Source organism: Geospiza fortis, unplaced genomic scaffold (assembly GCF_000277835.1).
Source record: "Geospiza fortis unplaced genomic scaffold, GeoFor_1.0 scaffold98, whole genome shotgun sequence".
NCBI lineage: Eukaryota > Metazoa > Chordata > Aves > Passeriformes > Thraupidae > Geospiza > Geospiza fortis.
In genome coordinates, this window is record NW_005054306.1 from 7758546 (window position 1) to 7779342 (window position 20797).

A 20797-nucleotide genomic window follows, 5' to 3' on the forward strand; every position below is an offset into this window, starting at 1 on the left:
GCAGAAGATAAACAGAAATTAAATGTTTTATGGGGCCATATACAAGAACGTATATCAGAATGATTTTGGAAGAGACTTTTGACTTTTTAATACAAAAACATGCCAAGGTAATTAGGGAAAATGTGACAAATGCTTACAGTTGAGGAAAATCCAAATCTCTCCTTATTGATATTAGTCTCTGAATATGTGCTTTATATTTTACAACATGATTTTGACAGAGCAGTCTAACCTTTTCAGCAAAGACAGGGTTTCCAGACAGGTGGCTCAAATGTACAAACTCCAGATGCAAAGTCCCAAATTCTGCCAAAATGCTGCTTCCACCGGAGGCCCATGGCCAATTTCGACCGATTCCACTAAGATGGGGGGAAGAGAAAGACAGAAAATAATCATGAGCATCTGTAAGGCAATGCTAATAAAGTGTAATAGGCAGTAGCTATAACAGTATCATGAGAAGATAATTAATCTAAATGTACTTAATATGTATGTAAGGAGCCATGCTTCAGCAGCCTTCCATGATTTGCCCACAGGACCTTGAATTTCTTCAGTCCAGCTCCGCTTAGGCTGTACAGTTGCTTCTTTTAGCTCACAAATGGCTCCATCACACTTCTCACTGTCACAGTGTTGCATTGCAGGATATCGTGTTTAAAGACAGGACAAAAAACTACTGACGATAAGAAAGCATTCTCATACTTCACCTCTTTTGCTCTGTACTTAACACAACACTCTCCAATTCTAACTCTAATTTCTACAGTGCAATTGCTCATTAACTTAAATAATGAATATACACAGAATAGGCTTTAACTTAGAAGTATTACATGCAGCATATACTTCTTAATGCATGAGACTTTGATAGGGTAGGATAAGTATGTATTTTCCATCTGGGCACTCGTACCAGGATGAGTAACTTCAGTTTTAATTATGACCTAAAGATACTTCACAGCAAAATTAATCTTAGGATTTGTATTGAGAATAGAGAAAATCACATTTATTGCTAAATCCCCACTAGAAACTAAAGCTGCTTGAGACTCAGAATGGCAAGTCTACTGAAGTTTCATTACAAAAAGGTGGGGGTTCTTTCCCCCTTGAAATTTCCAGCAGCAATATTCAGGAAAAAACCCCTGAAATTAAAGAAAGGTTAGCCAATGTTCCAGAGCACCTAGCTGAATAATGACAGATTAGCTTATTATTAGGATGAATGTTACATACAAATACTCTTATTAGGTACGGAACATCTTCCACATTTCCAAGTTGTAAAGAGCATTAAACACAAACACATCTGTATATAAATAAAATTTTCATTTTACTTTTACACATAAGCAGCCACTACATCAATTAGCAGTTGCACAACCATGAAAATATGGTATTCTTCCTGAGTTAAAATGCGACTCAAAAAACCCAAAACCAGCAAAAACTCCAATAAATCATGATGGAAGTTCTCAGATTTATTAAGCTGTTCTTCAAAAGATCATCTATAACTGAAGTTTAACCAATGCATGGAAATTAAGACTCCATTAGGTAAATCTCCCTGCTAGCTATATCAAATGGTATTTTGAGACTTCTGCCAGACACACAAAATAAAACCAAGTCATTAAGCTTCAAAAGCAGAGAAAAGGCACAAAGAGCACAAAGGAAAGAGATGTGATGAGGCTCCCCTGGTTGACCATAAAGGTGCAAGGGGCTGGACACATATAAGTCCTCTGATGTAAATAATTGCCCAAAAATTGTTTCTAATCTTCATAGCTGCAGACCAAAATCAATGACACAATGAAATCAGGGTACTGCAAAGATGCACGCAATCCCAATTTGGTATGGTATTTGAGTGACTGAAACAGAACACAAGTTTATGGTATCTTAATAACTCATTTTAAGATCTCTCTTACAAAAATTTGAGTACTTTTTACAGAGTGAAGAGAAACCCACACCTGGTTTAGAAGCTGTCTGCACTTCAGTATACGGTGGCTTGGATTTTTTTTGAATGGCAATGTAAAAGCATCAGATATTACAGAGAACAAGATCAAGGTGAGTACAAGCAGACAACATATCTGGAAACCTCTCCTCTACAGTCTGAAGAACTTGCAGACTGGTTATTCACCCAAGAACAGACGCCATCTCTGCTACATGCTATCTCAAGTTCTAACTGCTGACTTCTAGATGAAAATATTTTATTCTGTTTCCAAATTACCCAGATTAAAAGAGCTGACATAAAGTTCACAGGAAGAAAAAAATGAAAAAAAAACCCTCAGAATTTCAAAAAGTTACCATGTTGTGGTAGAAATAGAAAAAGCACATGTGCTTTTTTCTAGAAAGTTTCTCAATCAATCTCAAAGTAAAAACATCGAGCTGTTCCTGCAGCAAGACATCAACCAAAATTGACAGAAAACGTAATAGAGTTCCTACTTGCACTCTACCCCAGTGTCTGCTCATACCAATACAACCTGCCAGAACACTTTCATGTAGTGGGTTTTGTTAACAAGGAAAATTTCCAAGAGGTTTTCTGCATGCAGCAATGCGCTTTGCCATGAGTGGAAGATTCTCCTTGTTTAAGACGGTTTCAAAATTATGAACTTGCATTCTTTGATCTTAATGCCAAAAAATAAGTAGAAATAAACATCTATGTTACATCTTAGGTACTATTTAACAGAGTTTTCATTTTTTTTCAGTTGGGTCAGGTGATTAGGAAAAAAGGCATCAACATTTCTGGTAAATCTGCAAAATAACAGGGCTATGTGTTGGTTTACCCTCAGATGCAAGCTCTGTCACTGAAAAGCTGATTTCAGTAAGTGGTAGTACCCACGATTTGCACTTCAGTCCCTCAACTACTTTTCATGCAACCTTCAGCTATGGATGTCTGGTATTTTCTCATACCATAGAATGGCCTGGGTTGAAAGAGACAGTAAAAATCTGGTTCCAACCCCCCTGCTATGGGCAGGGGCACCTTTCACAGGTTGCTCACAGCCCTGTCCCACCTGGCCTTGAACACTTCACTCCACAGCTCCTCTGGGCAGCCAATTCCAGTGTCTCCCCATCCTCACATAAAAAATTTCTTCCTGGTATTAATCTAATCTAAACCTAATCTCTTTTAGTTTAAAGCCATTCTCCCTTGGCCTATCACTACCTGCCCTTGCCAAAAGTCCCTCTCAGCTCTCTTGCAGACCCCTTTAGGGACTGAAAGGCTGCTGTGAGGTCTCTCCAAACATTTCTGCAGGTTGAACAGCTCAATTCTCTCAGCATGTCTTCACAGGAGGGGTGCTCCAGCCAACTGATCATCTCCATAGGATATATTTCATCTTTGGGAGCAATGGAACAGGTAAGTTTTCTATATTCCCTCATGCTAACTGGAACAGCCACAGTGCTGCTTCTGATTCCATTTAACTCCATCCTTATTTTAAGATGATACTCCAGTGTGCATTATGCAGACAGTCAGCTCCTGGAGAGAGAGACCAGGAAATACTCAACAAAGCTTTCAGCATTCAGAATGGGAGAGATTTCACACTCTGATCATTTTTGATTGGGAAAGTAGATTTTGACTTTTGTTTAACAGTATTTAGGCTTAAAAAAAAGAAAAGGAAATGAGGAGGGTGCTCTTTTTTCAGCCCTGCCCTCCCCACCCTCCAAATCATAAATATTGTATACTTTTAAACAAAACACAGAACTTTAAAAAGGAGAGAAACTAATCAGAACAAAATGAATGGAAAAGACAACTGTGTCAGGGATTATAAACAATGAGTACATTTATATATTACTTGAGGTGCCCTAGAAAATAACATGTAATAAATAAATCTAACAGCTCAGTAAATCTTAATAACTAGACATAGTAAAATACTGATTTCTGCCCATTCATGAGATAACATAACCAGTGCTCACAACTCAGACATTTTTCAAGCTCTTCACCATTACCATTATCAGGGTGAACAAAAACTCCTGCAAAGTTAAAAAAGATCAATGCTAAGAATTTATTTACCATTCAGCCATAAAGTCAGTGCTGGGTATCTCATTACTCTTCAGTTATGAAGTTATGCACTGGCTTCCTGAAGTCTTGAGATGCAAGCCTGAGTCTCTGGTGAAAGGTTGTATTTCTACTCCCAAGTTTTAGAAAACCTACATAATGCTGCAGGTTCCTACAGGTTTTTTGTCTGGGGGTGCCCATTACTCAAGTCAAGAAACAATAGCAGGAATCTGAACCCAAAGAATGATCAGGGCATTTGGGGGATTCTCAAAAGGTGGTTTATGACTCTGCGCCAAACTTATGTGCAGATCACTCCTCCCAGTCAAAGCACAACCTGTAAAGCCCTGAAAACTTTTGGCATCTTATTTTCACTCTGTTTAATAGTTTATTGTCACAAATGTCTTGTAAGCTGACAAATGCAGTTTTCAGAAAGAGATGAAGAACAGCAAAGGGGGCCAGGTATGATACTTTTTATATTAGCTTCATTTCTTTTTCTTGCTTTCTTTTTGTAATTTACCTTGCCACTGAATTTTTCAATTTTTCTTATGTTGATACACACTAGAACCTGTACTAAGTGTCAGTCATGTACTGGCATCAGAGTTAGAAACAAAACTCCTACTGTACACTTCAGGAAGGAAAGAGGGAAGGAGACACACTACTCAAACTACTTTGAAGATTCAGACAAGTACTAAAATATCTTCAGTTTATACCTTTATATATTTTAACCTATCTGCGGAGACTATGTCTAAAATAGTATATTTTACACTGCATAAAACACACAAAAAGTTTGTGTAAGATATTCAGAGAACTTTAGGACTTATAACTTTTATTATGTAAGTAAGACAAATTTGAAGTGAGGCTCTGGATCAGAGAAGCATAATATTTTGGTTAATAATATTTCTTACTGATTTTATAAATTTTGTTTCTGAACACTGAGGGCCACAGAATCTGAAAACCAGTGTTTGTAATTCTAATGTCATTCATTCTTGGGAAATATGAGCCTGATTGACCTGGGCTGCTGGTAACTCAATTCAGTATTTTTCCAGCAGATCATTGTTGGTTCATCTGTACATAAGAACAGAAAGTATGAGATCACTTAGTCTTCTAAAATGTACGGAGTGTACCAAGAGAGGGAACCACAGAGGAAATATAAATATTCAAAGGTTGCTTTATAAAAAAAATCACTGAAATTCAGAAGCACAACCATATTTAAAAGAGTTTTAAAAAATTATACTACATCCCCAATATATATAAAGCAGCAGCTAATTTTCAACTGAAAGGAAAAGCAAATCCTCAGGGAAACTGCACAAATACTTCAAAGGGTCAAAACATTTATCAAAATTCTTGTCATCAGCGAGCAGAACTGTTAGTCTCTGCAGACAACTTGTTTATTATACCCAACCTTTCCTGGAGGATGCCAGGACAACTCTGCAAGCTGGAGCCAGAGCAAGAAGTCAGAATTTCAATATTTAATGCAAAATGCAGGAGTACAACAGGACAGTCAGTATCCTCCTGCAGACTTAGCCAGTAAAAAGGTGAAAGGCCAGAATAAAAGAGACACAGCAGCAACAATGTGATGTGTCCAAGTACTGCTGTTGAGAAAGGTTTTAGAATTAAAAATGAAAATAAGTCCCAACAGCCCCTTTGGACTTTACTAAAGCTGATTTTTTTTTTTCTGTAAGAAACTACCCTGTGATTGTGGGTGAAAATGCAAAACACTGTGACAGAAAAATCACTGAGAGGGGTCCATTGAAATTCACCAGGGCTGGAGCACGCAGGTTGTGCCTGGTACTTCCAACAGCGCTGAGGGGCCAAGGAGGATCTGCCTGGAAAATAGATTGTGGCTGGAATTGGTTAGGCTTAATCCTGTTTTAAGAGGATTTCTGCAGGAGCAGAGTGCTGCCCAGCCCACTCCTCAGAACCTGGCTTATGTCCCTCCACACCAACATCTGTGGCTCAGAGACCCAGGAGAGAGAGGGACCTTTCCAAATGGAGATTGAGACACAGGCAGAGGGCGTTGCAATGGACATACAAACTTTCCTGCAGCTTTCCTCTCCCAGCACCCCAGGATGCACTTCATGTTTCTCCTTGAGTCTTAGCCCCCAAGCAAACATGCCTTGAAAGCAGAAGTAATGTAGAATCATCAGGGCTTTCTTTGTCAAAGAAAACCACAAATCCTCCTCCGCTTTTTTCCCCAAAGGAAGCCTGTGGTCCCCAGACAATTTGGAAAGCATAACGTTATTGCTTTTCCATGTTTTAGTCTTAAAATTATGACCACATGCCATTTGGCTGCACAGCTGAAACCCCACACTGTAATCCAGCAGCCCTGCTGTGTGCCAGCTACAGGTCTGACCACGAGAGGAGGTGGGGAAATGGGAGAGCTCTGCAATTCCAGCAAGGGAACCCTTAGAAATTCATCTCTTTGGGGCTCCCCTGATAATCAGTGCAGGGAGATAACAGAATTAAATCACTTCACAGAGGAGATTAAGCTGAGGATGGAGTCTTTCCTGTTACACAGTAAACCCATGGAGACCAGTCTCCTACAGTTACCCCTTGCCACATGCCCAAATCTCAAAATTTCAATTAGCTTCACAGGTACCAGATGGATTTTTTAACTCTCTACAGGCTAAAACATATAACAAAAGGGAGGACTGGAGATAAACACTCTGTAATGTTATATTTTATAATCTTTAATTACATAAAAGGTTTTTTCCTAACTCACAATTTATCTTTAATGATTTTTTTAGGAGCTAGATGCTTCTTAAGGTCTGTTACAATCCAAATCATTCTACAATTTTGTATTTCAATCCAGTTAGAACAATCTCCAAGGGCACAGTCTATTTTAGCAGAATTGCTCATTATTCCTATGTCTTCTTTTTGTAAAAAGTCAGTATAAATACACAGTGCCCAGCCTCAGCATTTCTAATGAAGTGTTTATATATTGCAAAAGCCTTCTATACACCGCCAAAGCCTTTGCTGTATTTCTTTTCTGTCACTACCAGTCTTTCATAATATTTTAATTTGATTAAATCAACTAAGTCTCCTTAGAACAAATGAAGAGAGGTCAGAAAACCATCAAGTTTTTCATTTACAATTTTGATTTTAAACAAAATACATTTAAAAGATGAAGTTTCTCTAGAGTCATAGATGGCACAAAATACATCAAAATGCTAAATAAAACTTAATTGCTTTCAGAAATTCCTAGGCAAATGATTGAACTTAAACCCCAACAATTAATACATTCTAAATATACACACACACTCAACTTAAAAATAAGCAAATACTGGGGAAAAATATTTTATGGATATGACGGTGGCATCCTCTGGGGGAGTACTCCAGGATAACCCTGCTGGAGCAGGGAGGTTGGACCAGATGATGGATCCACTGTGGTCTCTGCCAACCTGACCCATACTGTGATCCCTTAGGAAAAGGAGACAAGTGGCAGCCAGAAGGATGATTCTCACAGGTCATTTTCAGAGAGTATCTAAAGTTTCATGCATTATTTAGGATTGCCACATCTGAAAATACTTTCATAAGAATAATTTTTTGGACTGCCCTGAACAGAAACATTTGTCAATGTGTCACCAAAAAAAAAAAAAATGAAAGATGAGTGGCTTCTTTTCCCAGAAACCAATGTTAATCATTAGACACACATTTCTTCCTAACAACTCGCTGAGTGGCTAAATGCAACAACACAGACCACACTGGGGAAGTTAAAGGATGAGCTAATACTTAGAAAAGGTTCCCTCCAAACTCCTGAGCTACATCTTTCTCCTTTTAGTACTGCAGCTAACTAAGAATGCTAATAAATTATGCTGTGTGATTTGAGTTTTACTTAGAGATTAATATTTAAAAGCAAAATTAAAACCAAAATCAACTATGAAGCACACAGACAACGCTTGCTCAAAGTTTCAATCACTCTATTTGAGAAATTAAATGCTAAAAAGATTTTTTAAAAAATTTGCTCCTTTCTCCCTCATCCCCAAAAATACAGTATATAGGATTGTCTTCACAAGCACTGAAACAGATGATTTATTTGTTATTGCTTCAAAGATATTTACTGTATTTTTGTTTTCCCCCTAACTGGCCAATCATCCTTACCCTTGTTTGAGAAAGAAAAGTACAGAAATCCCATGTTTGCACACACCACTGGCACTCACTCAACTTTTCCATCCAAATCTTGTGGTGGGAGCTGCAAGGCAGGGTTGAACTGAGGAACCTGTGACAGGACTAGCACAGTACTGTGTATTTCTAGCCCCAGCAGCGAGTGTGAATATCTTCCTATCCAACTTCTAGTAAATGACAGCTAACTTTTGGAGGCTTAAGTGGTCCCAGAATCACCCAAGGCATCCAGACTCCTGCTGGAGCTCTGACTTTTCCACATTGTCTCTTCTCTGAGACAGGAAAATAATTATAATCTGGTCAAACACCTCTCATTCACTGTCTCGACAGCTGGAGACAGCTGAAAAAGAAACTGAAAATCAGCCAGCTAGCCTGCAGGGCAGTTTTTGATGTCTGTTTTATTCCTCTTTTTAAGGAGGATCGTGTAGGCAAATTCTAACAGCTGGTGAGTTTTTCAGCTGTGACAATAAATGTGTTAACTGCTGCCCTTGCCTAACCACTGCCCAGCTGGCAGCTTCCTGCTCAGCCCAGCTGCCCTCTCTGAAACTGATATCAGCTCTTACCTGGAGAGATGATCTTTAGGGATGCTGACTTAGCAGGAGGAGGCAGACAGTGAATTAGCACCATCAGCAACCCCAGGAGGAAGACTAACACAAGTGGTTACTCAATTTTATGGGATGACAGGGAATAAAAAAGATTTCTACATATGCCACAATGTCAGACAAAACACAAATGTTTTTCAATGCAACAAGTGAGATAATGAAGAGGTATAACCTCAGAGCTATTAGTTTGAGAACATCAGTTTTGTCTATTTGCCTATTCAATGCAGTGTCAGCATTAATATATGCTGATTTCCTGGCCACTTCAGTCATGCCAGTAGAGGAGATGCATCCATTTGTATTGGACACACATGCATGTCATCATCTGTCTGGAAATGAGAGTAGGAAAAATCAGAGTGCTGTGGCTAACTGTTCATCATTTGAGAAACTACCAGCACAGCCCTCAAAAGATGCTAATATGAAATAGATTTTAAAACAAGATTCCTGCTTTTCTCCATGAAGTCCATCAGATCCTTCAAAGGCAATGTTAATAGTTACATTTTCCAAGAAGAAGAGTTACCCTCGTCCCAGCATTTTTGCCTTTTATCTTTATAAGGAAACACACCAAGAGACCTCTAAAGCTGCCCTAGAATGGTCACTGGCTCTTTACTGTACTTTCAGGCAAAAGAGTTAAAGGTTCAAATGTTATCCAGTGGACTGATCTTCACCAAGGTGACCACCCAAGAGGCAATTTCTCTTGAAACTGGACAGAGCAGCAACAGAGACTGAAGAGCACTATTAATGTAAAAGCAGAAGATGAGCAGGAGGTACATGAAGTACAAAGTTTCCAGTACCAACTTGTGCTATGGCCTCTGCCAGGACAATTCCCCACCTCCCTGGAGGGTCAGCCAGCGGTGGCAGACACCGGGAAGGCAAGAGAGCTCTGTCTGCTCCATGTTTAAGCCATTCTACATGCAAGTCCACTAAATATTCTCTGTGGTGAAAGGCATCTGCTCATGATTAGGTCAGAGTAGTGATGGCACCTGGGGGACACTTATGTGAGAGGACACTACAGTGAATGGAGACAGCAGACCGGGAGCAGGAGGAGACAAAACCCAGGTGGAGACCAAAACGCCAGAGAGAACCAAGGCGAAGAGCAAACAATCTCATCTGCCTCTGGAGAGCAGCAGAGAATAAGCAAAGGCCAGTGAAACTGCCTTTGGGAAGACCATGCTTTACTGTAGGCATGGAAGTCTGACAGCTGCTCAGAATAAAAATAAATCACCTCCTCCATGGGCTCCAAAAATGACCAGATAGCATCGAATACTTCTTTTGTGGTCCGACACATGGTTTTTGGTCATCTGGATCTAGTGATACTGTGTCTATTGACACTTAAAATAATCAGAGTATCTTATTTTTATAAAACACTCCATCCAGCTTATTTTTATAAAACAACTCCATCCACTGAGCTGCTTTGTTTACATCAAATTCCTGCAACATTTCTCTGTGGAAAAAGACTGAATTTCTCTAGGATTTTACAGGCAGGGTTTGTACAACCCTTTCCTTATGGCTGTCTGCCCCATGACACTTCTCACATTACTGCTGCTCTGAGGGAGCATCAAAGCTTGTGGAACTGGCACTCTGTGGCAAACCAACAGAGCACTAAGCTCACATTTACAAGCCCACATGGAGAAAGAGAGAGACAATTAGTCAGGCATTACATGGTCTGAAATATCAATATGACACCAGTAAAGTGTTTAAGCGCAATTTTCAATGTCACCATCTAAAACTGTACTAAAACTGTACTTGTTACCATAATAATTTCTGATAAAAGTTATCTGAGCACAGCACAGACCTACATGTCTCCCACAACACACTAATGAATAAACTAAAAAAATTGTGCTTCCTATTACTTTATATACTAAGGTTTAATTAATCAATTCCAAAGGCTAAAAAAGCAAGAGGGAATAGAACACAACAGAGCAATGCCAGAGATAATAAGTACTAGCATGGACTACTTTTAATCACGTCCCCAAAGAGAAGTGAAAAGAACAGGAAATGAAAGTAATGAATGGAATTTCACAGTTCTGCCATCCATGTGATAAGTTAAGACAGAATAAAAGAAGGTGGTATTAGAATGAAATTCCCTGCTGTAGCAAGTGGTGTAACTCAGTGCTACTGACAGTCAAAAACCTTAGAAAACCAAACCCAAAGAAAAAACATCCTAAGCAAAGCAAGAAAAAGTGAACTCATGCTTCTGAGAAGCAGATTCACTGGGCAGGAAAATAATTAAGAGTTTTGGAAGAATCTATGAGAAACACCATTTATCTTTGTTCTTGTGCTCTCTACCATGCCTTTTATCACTAAAAGACAAACTAACTGTGTAAGTTTAGAGCTTTAGAACTTCACATTTCACATTAAGATTTCTTGCTACCTTAAAACCACTGTAGCCATGGCATTTGGCACTTTTGATATACTTTCATCATTACATCCCTCTGTAAGACTGCTTCCAGTTCTACATCACTTTTCCAACATTCACCTTTTAGATTATCCTTTTCTTTTTTCTCCTGAGGATTTGCTATAAATCCCCCGTCCACCGTGATTAGGTAATTAACTTCTGACTTCAGTTAGTTTCTATTCCACATCTGATTTCCTTTACTAGTAACTGATGTTCAAGTTCTGCTAAATTGTTCTTTTGCTATATCAGTCACATTGTCCAAGTGCAAAGAAATGTTATTAACTTCCTCTGTCTGTAAGCTTTGTTATGAGGATGAGTGTTGAACAGTTTGCATTTGGAGGTGACTAGGTAACATAGAAATAGGCTGGAGAATTGGTGCTAAACCCAGAACTTCCCTGTTTCTTTTCCTTCTGCTTGATGTGTTTGTTGGGCCGTTTTTTTGGTTTTTTTTTTTTTTTTGGCTGCTCTGTTCTTTTCTGGTTCCACAACTCTCTTCTTGCTCTCCCAGTTAATTCCAGATATTCAATTCCAAATCCTAGATATTCTTTCTTTTACTGCCAGTCACTGGAGATCAAGTGTTGTCTCCACACATTCTCAAGTGAAGGCAGAGAGATGTGTTTGTCTGGTGGAGGTCCTGCAACAGCATTACTCTCCAGCTCAGGCTAAGGACACTCACAACCCAACCAAGGGTATTATTGTACTGAAGCATTGTGAAAACAATGGTTTCTCTATCAGAAGGGATGTATCAGTTTTTCAAGAAAAGCCACTACTGATCTTCTGGATAGGACAAAATCCCAGGATTTGATCTTTTCAATCCAATGAGGACCTAAAAGAACAGGTAAAGATTCAAAGAACCAAAGCACAGATGGCAAGTGACAGCTACATGTAATTTCTCTGTCACTAATTTCCCATTTCCCACTTCCTAGTGCTAATTTTTCAATACCCTAAATAATCCTAATCTCAGTCTCAGTCATTTAAAATATATTTGTATCACTCTTGTCTATACAGTTCATATTCATTCCTTATTATCAGACAGTAAATCTAAAAAGATTTAATCTTTTTCTTCTCTGAACTCAATTAGCTTGTATTAGCTTCTCGTGCCACAAAAATATTTTATGTGGGTTCACAGTCATTCAGGTTAAAGTCTTCCAAAGCACCTAGTCACATTTATTGTGCTTGATGCTGCATGTGGTGCCATTAAATGCTTGAAACATAGAATCAAAATCATTACATTAACGGCATGGTTCCGTTATTAAAAATAATGGGCTGACAAGTTGCAAAGGTCTGCTTCAAGCCCTTTTGTAGCTTTTAGTCATTGCAAGGAGCCTGTGTCAAAGGCTTGCTGACTGACAGTCAATTATTTCTCCCTCTAATACAGCTGCTGGATCAACAGTGGTTTCACATACTGGACAGCTTGTCACAGGACCTGCAGCTGTGATATTCATCAGATATTAACATTAACTTAACACATGCTGTAAATTACACTTGCATATGGATTTGTGGGTATGTATATCAATCTAAACATGTACAAAACAGAGACACCACTGTTGTTGAGCGAAACCTCTCTTCAGTATCTGCTGTCACAGATGCTGTGACAGCTGTATGAAACTCTACTGACATGGCATTCTGGTTCACTGAGAGGGACAGCTCCCCTAGATTAAAGAAACTTAAGTAGTCTTTTTCAGACTAGTGTTGTGAAAGACATAATCTGTTTTGACAAATGCTTTAAGAAAAGTATAAATGTCCTCTTCTCCCGGTCTGCTTCAATCTTCTTGTTTCTCCTTACCCACACATTTCTGTGTCATAAAAATCCATTTGTTCTGGGATCAGATAAAATTTATTTTGCTCACTGTCAGTCACTAAGGCCTTGATCCTTACTCACAGACAATAGAAAGACTTGTGGTGGCTTTGATGGGGGCTGATCGAGCACTAAAATCCCGTAACTGTCATTAAAAGTGTTGCAGAGACAATAAGTTAATAGGAATGCAGAGAATCCCTGCAGCCAGACTGAAACACCTGTATCACTGTATAAATCCTTTCTGTTAGCATCATTCAGATTCAGGAACTGAGGGCTGATTCTCTTTCTAAAAAATCAGTGATACAACATAAAAAAGTTTCTTTTCCCAGCAAATGACACATTTGCTTATGCACAGTTTTGTCCTTCAATGCCTACTAACCACATAAAAATAAAATTGAAGTCAATACTTTAAAGAAGTACTTACATGCAATTTACATCATTTTTTCCCATCTTTATACATTTATAGAAGATACATTTATACAGTATAATACAGGCAATTTAACAATAAAGGGCCATTCCTATTTTTCTCAAAATGACATTAGTTTCAGGCATACCACTAGGCTAGAGGAAGTTATACATTGTATTTATCAGATTCTGATTCTGAATGTTACGCTTTTGCTCCATATTTAATACACACTAAATTTTATTTCCTCACATTTGAATAAGTGAATCAAGCTCATTGCTGTTTGCATCATCACAGAAAATCAACCAATGGCTTAAATATGATCAAATTTATTAATTAAGGTAAGATCAAGAAAATTTTCTACTGTATAGCAGGCAAATGGAAAAAACCCAAACCCACAAAGAAACAAAAAAATGACATATAATGTAACACACATCTGATTTTCACCTGAGGAAATAACACTGTTTCCTGTGATAAGAGTTTCTATCACCAGTTATTCAACTGTGTTCTACCTAACCCTGAACTTCATCAGTAATCTCCTTATTATTACTTCAAGCAACAAATACCTTTACACAGCTGCTGTTCATCTTACAGATGAGCTATTTACATGAAACCAATGATGCTGACAAGTCACAGCACAATACAGCTTAATTCTCACATTTGCACTAAAAATTCTGATCCAGGAAAATCTGAATACATCATAAAGAAAAGTCAAAGAAGGAAAAAAAAGGACAAACATTACCTCAGAAAGTCAGATTAGTCAGGATTCGTATTTTTAAAGAAAAAAATAATTTTGTTCCATAATCTTCTTGCAGTATTAAATTACAACAATACCTCACTACAGTAAATATCTTGAAGGAGGAAAGGAGTTTTCCACCCAATTACTAAACAATCCAATAGAGCTGAAAAAGGCTGAAAGACATTTGTTACTTTGGTAGAGCAGAAAATGAGAAGTACCAAACATTTCTTCTAAAAGTACTTAAAATACATAATCACAATCCATGCACTAATACTCATGGCCACATTAAAGATATTCCTTGGGGGATTTTTGTAAACCAGATTATCAGATAATAAAGGACCTGGCATCGAATAGTCAAATAAGCTTTTCTTAACAGTAATGGGATTTTAATCAATACAATGAAAATAATATAATAAAGGATGAAGTGAAATAAGCATGAAGAAATTACTATTTAAAGCAATAGAAAAAAAGGCTCATAAAAAAACCCCCACACTTCTGGAACCCTGCTGGAGACAATATGTGTACTTTTTGTTCCTGTACCAGCACAGTGTTTCACTAATCACCTTGAAAAAGCTTCTGCATATTAACAACATATAGAAGGAAAGTACATTGCTATTTTTCTTTTATAAATTATCAATGAGAACAATGATGATACAGTTTTATAAAGCATTTAAGAAAATTGGGTTTCTGTCCCAATTCCAGGAAAACATTTGGTCAAAGGTTTTAAAGGTTTTTTGTAATCCCTCACTGCTCTTGATGGCTTAAGTGAAAGAATCAGTATTTCAAGCTTTTTTTTTATTCCCACCTTTTTTTTTTTCTTTTCTATATTCCAGCTGTAGACTGGAATAATATAGCATGGAATATCTTGCAAGAATTGTCATATAAGAAGTACCATATTTGTTTTTCCAGTGCAACGAAAATCATGTCTGGAATGCAGTATGTTCTGGATAGATATGGCATAATGATTTGTTTTTTCTGACACTTCTGAAAGATAATGTCAGTGATAAATAAGTACTTTTGGTAACGTGCACAATTGTCTTTTCAATACCAGAGAGACCTTGAACTCAAAAAGCCACCAAAATAAACTATTTTTAGGTCTGTTATGAGTAACTTCTTGACACATTACATTATGTATTTGGGAATATGAGAGCAACACACTGGCCCAAGTCAAAATGATCAGAGTAAAAAAAAATTGAGATGACTGCCCTTTTTCACTCCTGCCTCTTTCAGGAGGGCAGATTTCCAAAGGGTGTCTTCAAGGGCCAGCAATCAGAGGCCAAATTTTCTTTGATGTGTGGGTGAATGCAGGGATAGAATATGGAAGGCCAGGCTCCCTTCTCCTCCCCCAGAGGAAAGTATGAAGAACCACCTCTGCTACAGCTGTGGTCTCTGTGGACAGCAACAGGTCTTTTTCTAATCATCTTAAGTACCTAAGACATGTTTAGTCAATTCACAACCAATTAACAACAAACCAATCTGTGTCACAACAAAATTTACTCATAAGTAGGCTTTTGTGAACTTGTACTACTCAAGAAAATCTCAGACGCCAGTAAACGTTACCCATACAACAGGCTGAATATTCAAATGACATATTTAAGCCTTCAAAGATAAGCCCAAAAGCTATTAGCCATTAAAACAATGCTGACAAAGTTAGTTAAGCAAAACTCAATTAATTTACAAAGGGAATTCTGGGTAAAAGATAGAGAAAACAGTTCATTTATGGCCTCAGTAGAACACCGTGACATGATGTGAAACAACATTGCTGAAAGACTGGATGTTCTAATGTCTGTTAGAAAATGTTCATTTGAAAAGAATTAAATTCAAAATGATGCCTTTTAAAAATCTTTGCTCTAGTAGATCTCATTACCTAGAGAGGTTGCTGTATGACATGAAATGGGCAACCTGAAAGGTCAACCAGAAAGACTGCCAGGGTTGCTGCACCAACCACAATTTGCTGGGATGTATTTAAAACACACAGCTAAGAACTGAATCAAAACATTTACATTAATGGGCCTTTGACAGACTAATACTCAATTTTCTTATACTACACAGAAACTGCACAACATGAGCACCATTACAAGATATATAGCATATGGATACCATTAAAGCTCAATTATAAGGAATACTTGCTCATTTATTTCTCTAAGCACTACTCCAAGGAATGTAGCAGCAGTTTCACAGATGTCAAGTGGAAATAGTAGCCTTTCATTTAATTTGCTGAAAGATTGTTCCCCCCTATTAACTAATTTCCTCCTAAACATGTGTCAGTGTTATAACAATAAAAACGTCATTTTAACACGAAGTTTAAACCAGTGAAGGCAAATTGCTGGAACAAACTACTTAGCTGTCTTGCTAACCTCTTTTTATTTCCTTCTCAGTAGGTCTCAAACTAGCCCATCATTGTACAAGTCTCATTTTGTCTTTACTCTCTGCTGTATGGATTCCTACAGTGACATGCAGGTATCTACAGCATTTACTGCTGGGGCTTTACTACTGCTTGTTTAATATAAAACAACAGACTATTCTGGTAAGTCTTTTAAAATTATATTCAGTCATACCATATCCTCTAAGCCAGGTCTACTCAGGCTATGGTGTCACAGTCTGCTTATTAAAAAGAAGGAAACACAAGGACACTCAGTTTTTATGTGAGATTAGAGAGAGAACACCACGAATTTTGGATGTTGGCTAGGTGCATCCACCTAACTCAACACTTAGAAGAGAGTCCACATCTGCCTATGGGATAAGAAGTAAGGCTCAATGTTTTCCCCAACATAAAGACATGTTAGTGAGCTCCAACTCTTCCCTGTCCTTACAAGAGTCAGTCTGTAGTGAGATAAAAGTCAGTCAAGGCAGAACACAACCACCAAAGTGTTGCTCACTGGGTTATTCATTTTTAAGGTTGACTTGCCAGGCATGAACTCTCTACTCACTTTACTACTTACTCTCTACTATAATAATTCCAAAATTATATGGCAATGTTAGAGAAAAAACCCCAGCAGACTCAGCCTACACAGCATCAAATTGGCCCTGTACACTTCAACATCTTCACAAATGATTTGCACAAAGGTCTGGAAGCAAGTTTGCAGATAATACAAAACTGGCAGGAGCTGTTGCCTCCCTTGAGGGGGAGGGAGGCCCAGCAGAGAGATCTTGACAAATCAGAGGGCTGGGCAACCACCAGCCATATGCAGTTCCAGAAGGGAAAGTGCTGGATTCTGCACCTGGGATGGGTGGCCAGACTGGGGAATGCTAGTCTGCAGTCTGGATGCTAGTCTGACTGATCTCTTCTCTGACAGACTGGGGAATGCTATCCTGGAAAGCAGTGCTGCAGAAAGGGACCTGGGGGTCCTGGTCAGTGGCAAGTTGAACATGAGCCAGCAGTGCCCTGGCAGCCAGGAGGACCCGCCCTGCCCTGGGGTGCATCAGGCACAGCATTGCAGCCCAGGCAAGGGAGGGGATTGTCCTGCTGTGCTCTGAGCTGGGGCGGCCTCACCTCGAGTGCTGGGGACAGCTCTGGGTGCCACAATGTAAAAAAGAGATTAAAGAATTAGAGAGTGTCCAAAGGAGGGCAATGAGGATGGTGAATGGCCTTGAGGGGAAACCACATGAGGAGTGGCTGAGGTCACTTGGTCTGTTCAGCCTGGAGAAGAAGAGACTGAGGGGAGACCTCACCACAGCCCACAGCCTTATTGTGAGGGGAAGAGGAGAGGCAGACACTGATCTCTTCTCTGTGGTGACCAGTGACAGGACCGAAGGGAATGGTCTGACAGAAAAATTGAAGTTTTGCAGCTAAGATTCCATACCTTTTAAGGCTGAGAGGAAAAACCTCAGATAGCTACATAAAGCCTTGAGGCATTCATATACATGACTGAATTTGGAGGAGCTGTTGGACATTAGTACCCATGTCAGTTCTGCAACCACCAATTTTCTCAGCATATCTGAATGAGATACAGCACTGGATATCATTTAGGGTTATATTTTACCCTATATATCTATGAACTAATTCTTTAATGTCTACTCTTTGTCAGTTGTAATATCTTGTAGTACATGAAAGCTCAGAAAAAAAGTGCAGCTGATCTCACTGAAAGTTAAAGTGTGATCAAACTGATTTACAGTGCTGGACTGCCTAATCCACCACAGAAGGACTTCAAACAATACATAAGACACTTAAAAATGCCTCTTTCTCCAAAGAGTTGCATGTCATGTAACTACTCTTGTTTTGCCATGCGCAAACTGAGCTTTATTACTGCAAATGCTCATGAAAATTGTGTTACATTGGTAACTTCAAAGAAAACAATTAGCAAATTTGAAAATAAAACAATTTAGAAACTTAGGATATTGACAAAATGGTTTGAAGCAGATTCAAACCATTCAATTATTTGAACAATTCAAATATGAATTATTTGCAACCATGTGTCTACAGAGAAAGAAAGCCAAATTAACTATATTCTTTATTAATTTGATTGGTTCCAAAGTGATTTGGTCAATATAACTAATGCAATAAACTGCAGCGCTGCCCATTTGTTAATTTTGAATGCAAGCTAGTTTATTCAATTAATTTTTTTGATACGAAGAACAAAATGGAACATTTCAGGGTCCTAAAACCACTGATATGCCACCGGCTGCAAAGCACAAATCAATAACCACCATAAGATGGTCACCACCACCAGGCATTATTCAAAGTCATTAAGGTCAACCACAAACCTCAGACAATTTGCAAGTTTCATACTTAGTGTTTGATTTTTTGTGATTGTTTTGTTTGGTTGTTTTTGAGGTTTTTTTTTGTGCATCTGAGAGTTATGCATAAAGCAAAACTGACATGAGATCTGCATGAATCTTATTCTCTTCCAATAAACCAACAAAATTTCTAAGTAGGTCCTTTGTAAATTCCAAGGCTGCTATTTGACTAGAGCCTCAGTACCTCACTTCCCTCCTCCCTTGTATATTTTATTGTCATTATAGAGCAGTCAAATATTTTAATTTCTGCTTAAAATATTTGATTTAGCTAGCTCTCTTCTCAGATTGAGATGGATCAAACAAAAGATATAGATGGCTTTGCTTTACTTAGTTATCCAAAGCCATCCCCCACATGCCCTGAGAACAAGCAGGTCAACTGTGCCAAACAAATATCCACTTTTAGGCACTTTTGCATTTACCCACAAAACACAGCACAGCAAGTGGGGAACACTGGGAGAGACATTTAAGAAGTTCAACTCCTGAGCTGAACTAACCTGCTGAAGAAGACACTCACATTGATTCCTTGATCTTAATTATTCACAAACCCTTAGGCATAACCTGCCCACTATTCACCTATCAGTAATATCCGATCTGGACTCTCTAGCTAATGCTTCCTGTTAAAAGAAGCAATAACCTAGGGAGGAAAAGCACATGTCTGGGAAGCGAAAAACCCAAGCCTGCTGGATTCCTGGAGAATGTCTCAAGTACTAGGAGAAAAGCTTTCTAGCAAATGCTGTCCATTTTCTGTTGAAATTTTGTCACAAAAGAAGTGAAAGGACAAGATTCACTGGACTGAAAACTCCTGGCTTTTGGTGTCCCAGAACATCTTGTCTAATGCATTCCTAATGAAAACATAAGAACAAAATTCCTAAAACAAGACAAGCAAATTCCCCAGAAGTCATATGTAAATAAGTCAGGTGGCTTTAACTAACTATCTGTTCACTGACAGTGTAAGGATACTGAATAGTTTTAGACCTGATCTACAGGTCTGATCTACATAGATGCCTTGTGCTTTTTCCCAGCCACTTGTTAAAAACAGGACTAAATATAAACCATACTGAGAAGATTACAACTCTTAATAGATTTTAGTAGATCAGGTTTGATAGTTGCAAAACCAGGCGGTCTGCTTAAGAGCATTTTCTCTTATCAATTTTGCTGCTAGGATCCTAGTTGCAATTTCTGTTCCGTATCGTCTAATTCCCTAATAGACAAGAGGCTTTGAGCACGGGGTGACCCACAATAACCTTCATGCCTCATAAAGAAAGCTAGAAGGGCACAAATACTTTCCCCCTCAAGTCACCTTGTCATGTTAATTCAACACACCTAGGTAATTTCTATTTTCTCCTGGCATTTCTGAAAAACATATAGGGATAGATGATGAAAAATGTAGACTAGTATGACCATTACGGTAATTGCATTGGTTACAGTTATTATTTTGTCAAAATTAAGTCAATAAAAGTTTTAGTAACACCATTATATTACTTGATTAGTTTTAAAAGTGATTATCATCAGAACTCTATTTAATTGGAAGCATCTCAATTTACAGGATACATTAAATTCTCAGTAGCATTTTAAGACACTTCAACATATGCAGGTCAATTACCAGTAATCACAGTTTCAGACAACTGCTTCAGAAGAAATTTCAGTACAACACTGGAAAAGAATGATAGATGGTTCTAAAAATTACAACTGAACCTTAGTTCTGAAAGATAAAGCTGAACTTCAGTTCACGTTATTATGGTAAAAGGCCATATCCAACATCCATGCTGTTAAAACCATTCTGAAATGCTAAAGATTATAAAAATCTGAGCAAAGATTAGAGTACAGTTGTCTACCTTAGAACAGATGATGATAATTTGTGAGGACTGCCAAATTACTGAAATGCACTAACTGCACTCATGCCCAGCTGCACATTAATTACTAGATTAGAAAGTTATAATTAATTTTCTTAATATCACTACACCGCTTTTCTTCCTTGAGTTAATAAAAACAGATTGCAATCAATCTTTGTTAATTCATGCTGCAGAACGTGACTGCCGTAGCTATTTCCATACA

The 20797-nt window shown here is 38.2% G+C and overlaps 1 protein-coding gene across 1 annotated transcript in view; it reads right to left on the bottom strand.

The window, feature by feature from the left end:
* The window catches only part of MAN1A1 (mannosidase alpha class 1A member 1), a 106595-nt gene that overhangs the window by 26347 nt on the left and 59451 nt on the right, over positions 1-20797 (bottom strand). The window contains exon 6 of the mRNA XM_014312053.2: positions 230-353. Coding sequence (XP_014167528.1) covers positions 230-353 — 124 coding nt within the window. The remainder of the gene's footprint in view (positions 1-229; positions 354-20797) is intronic.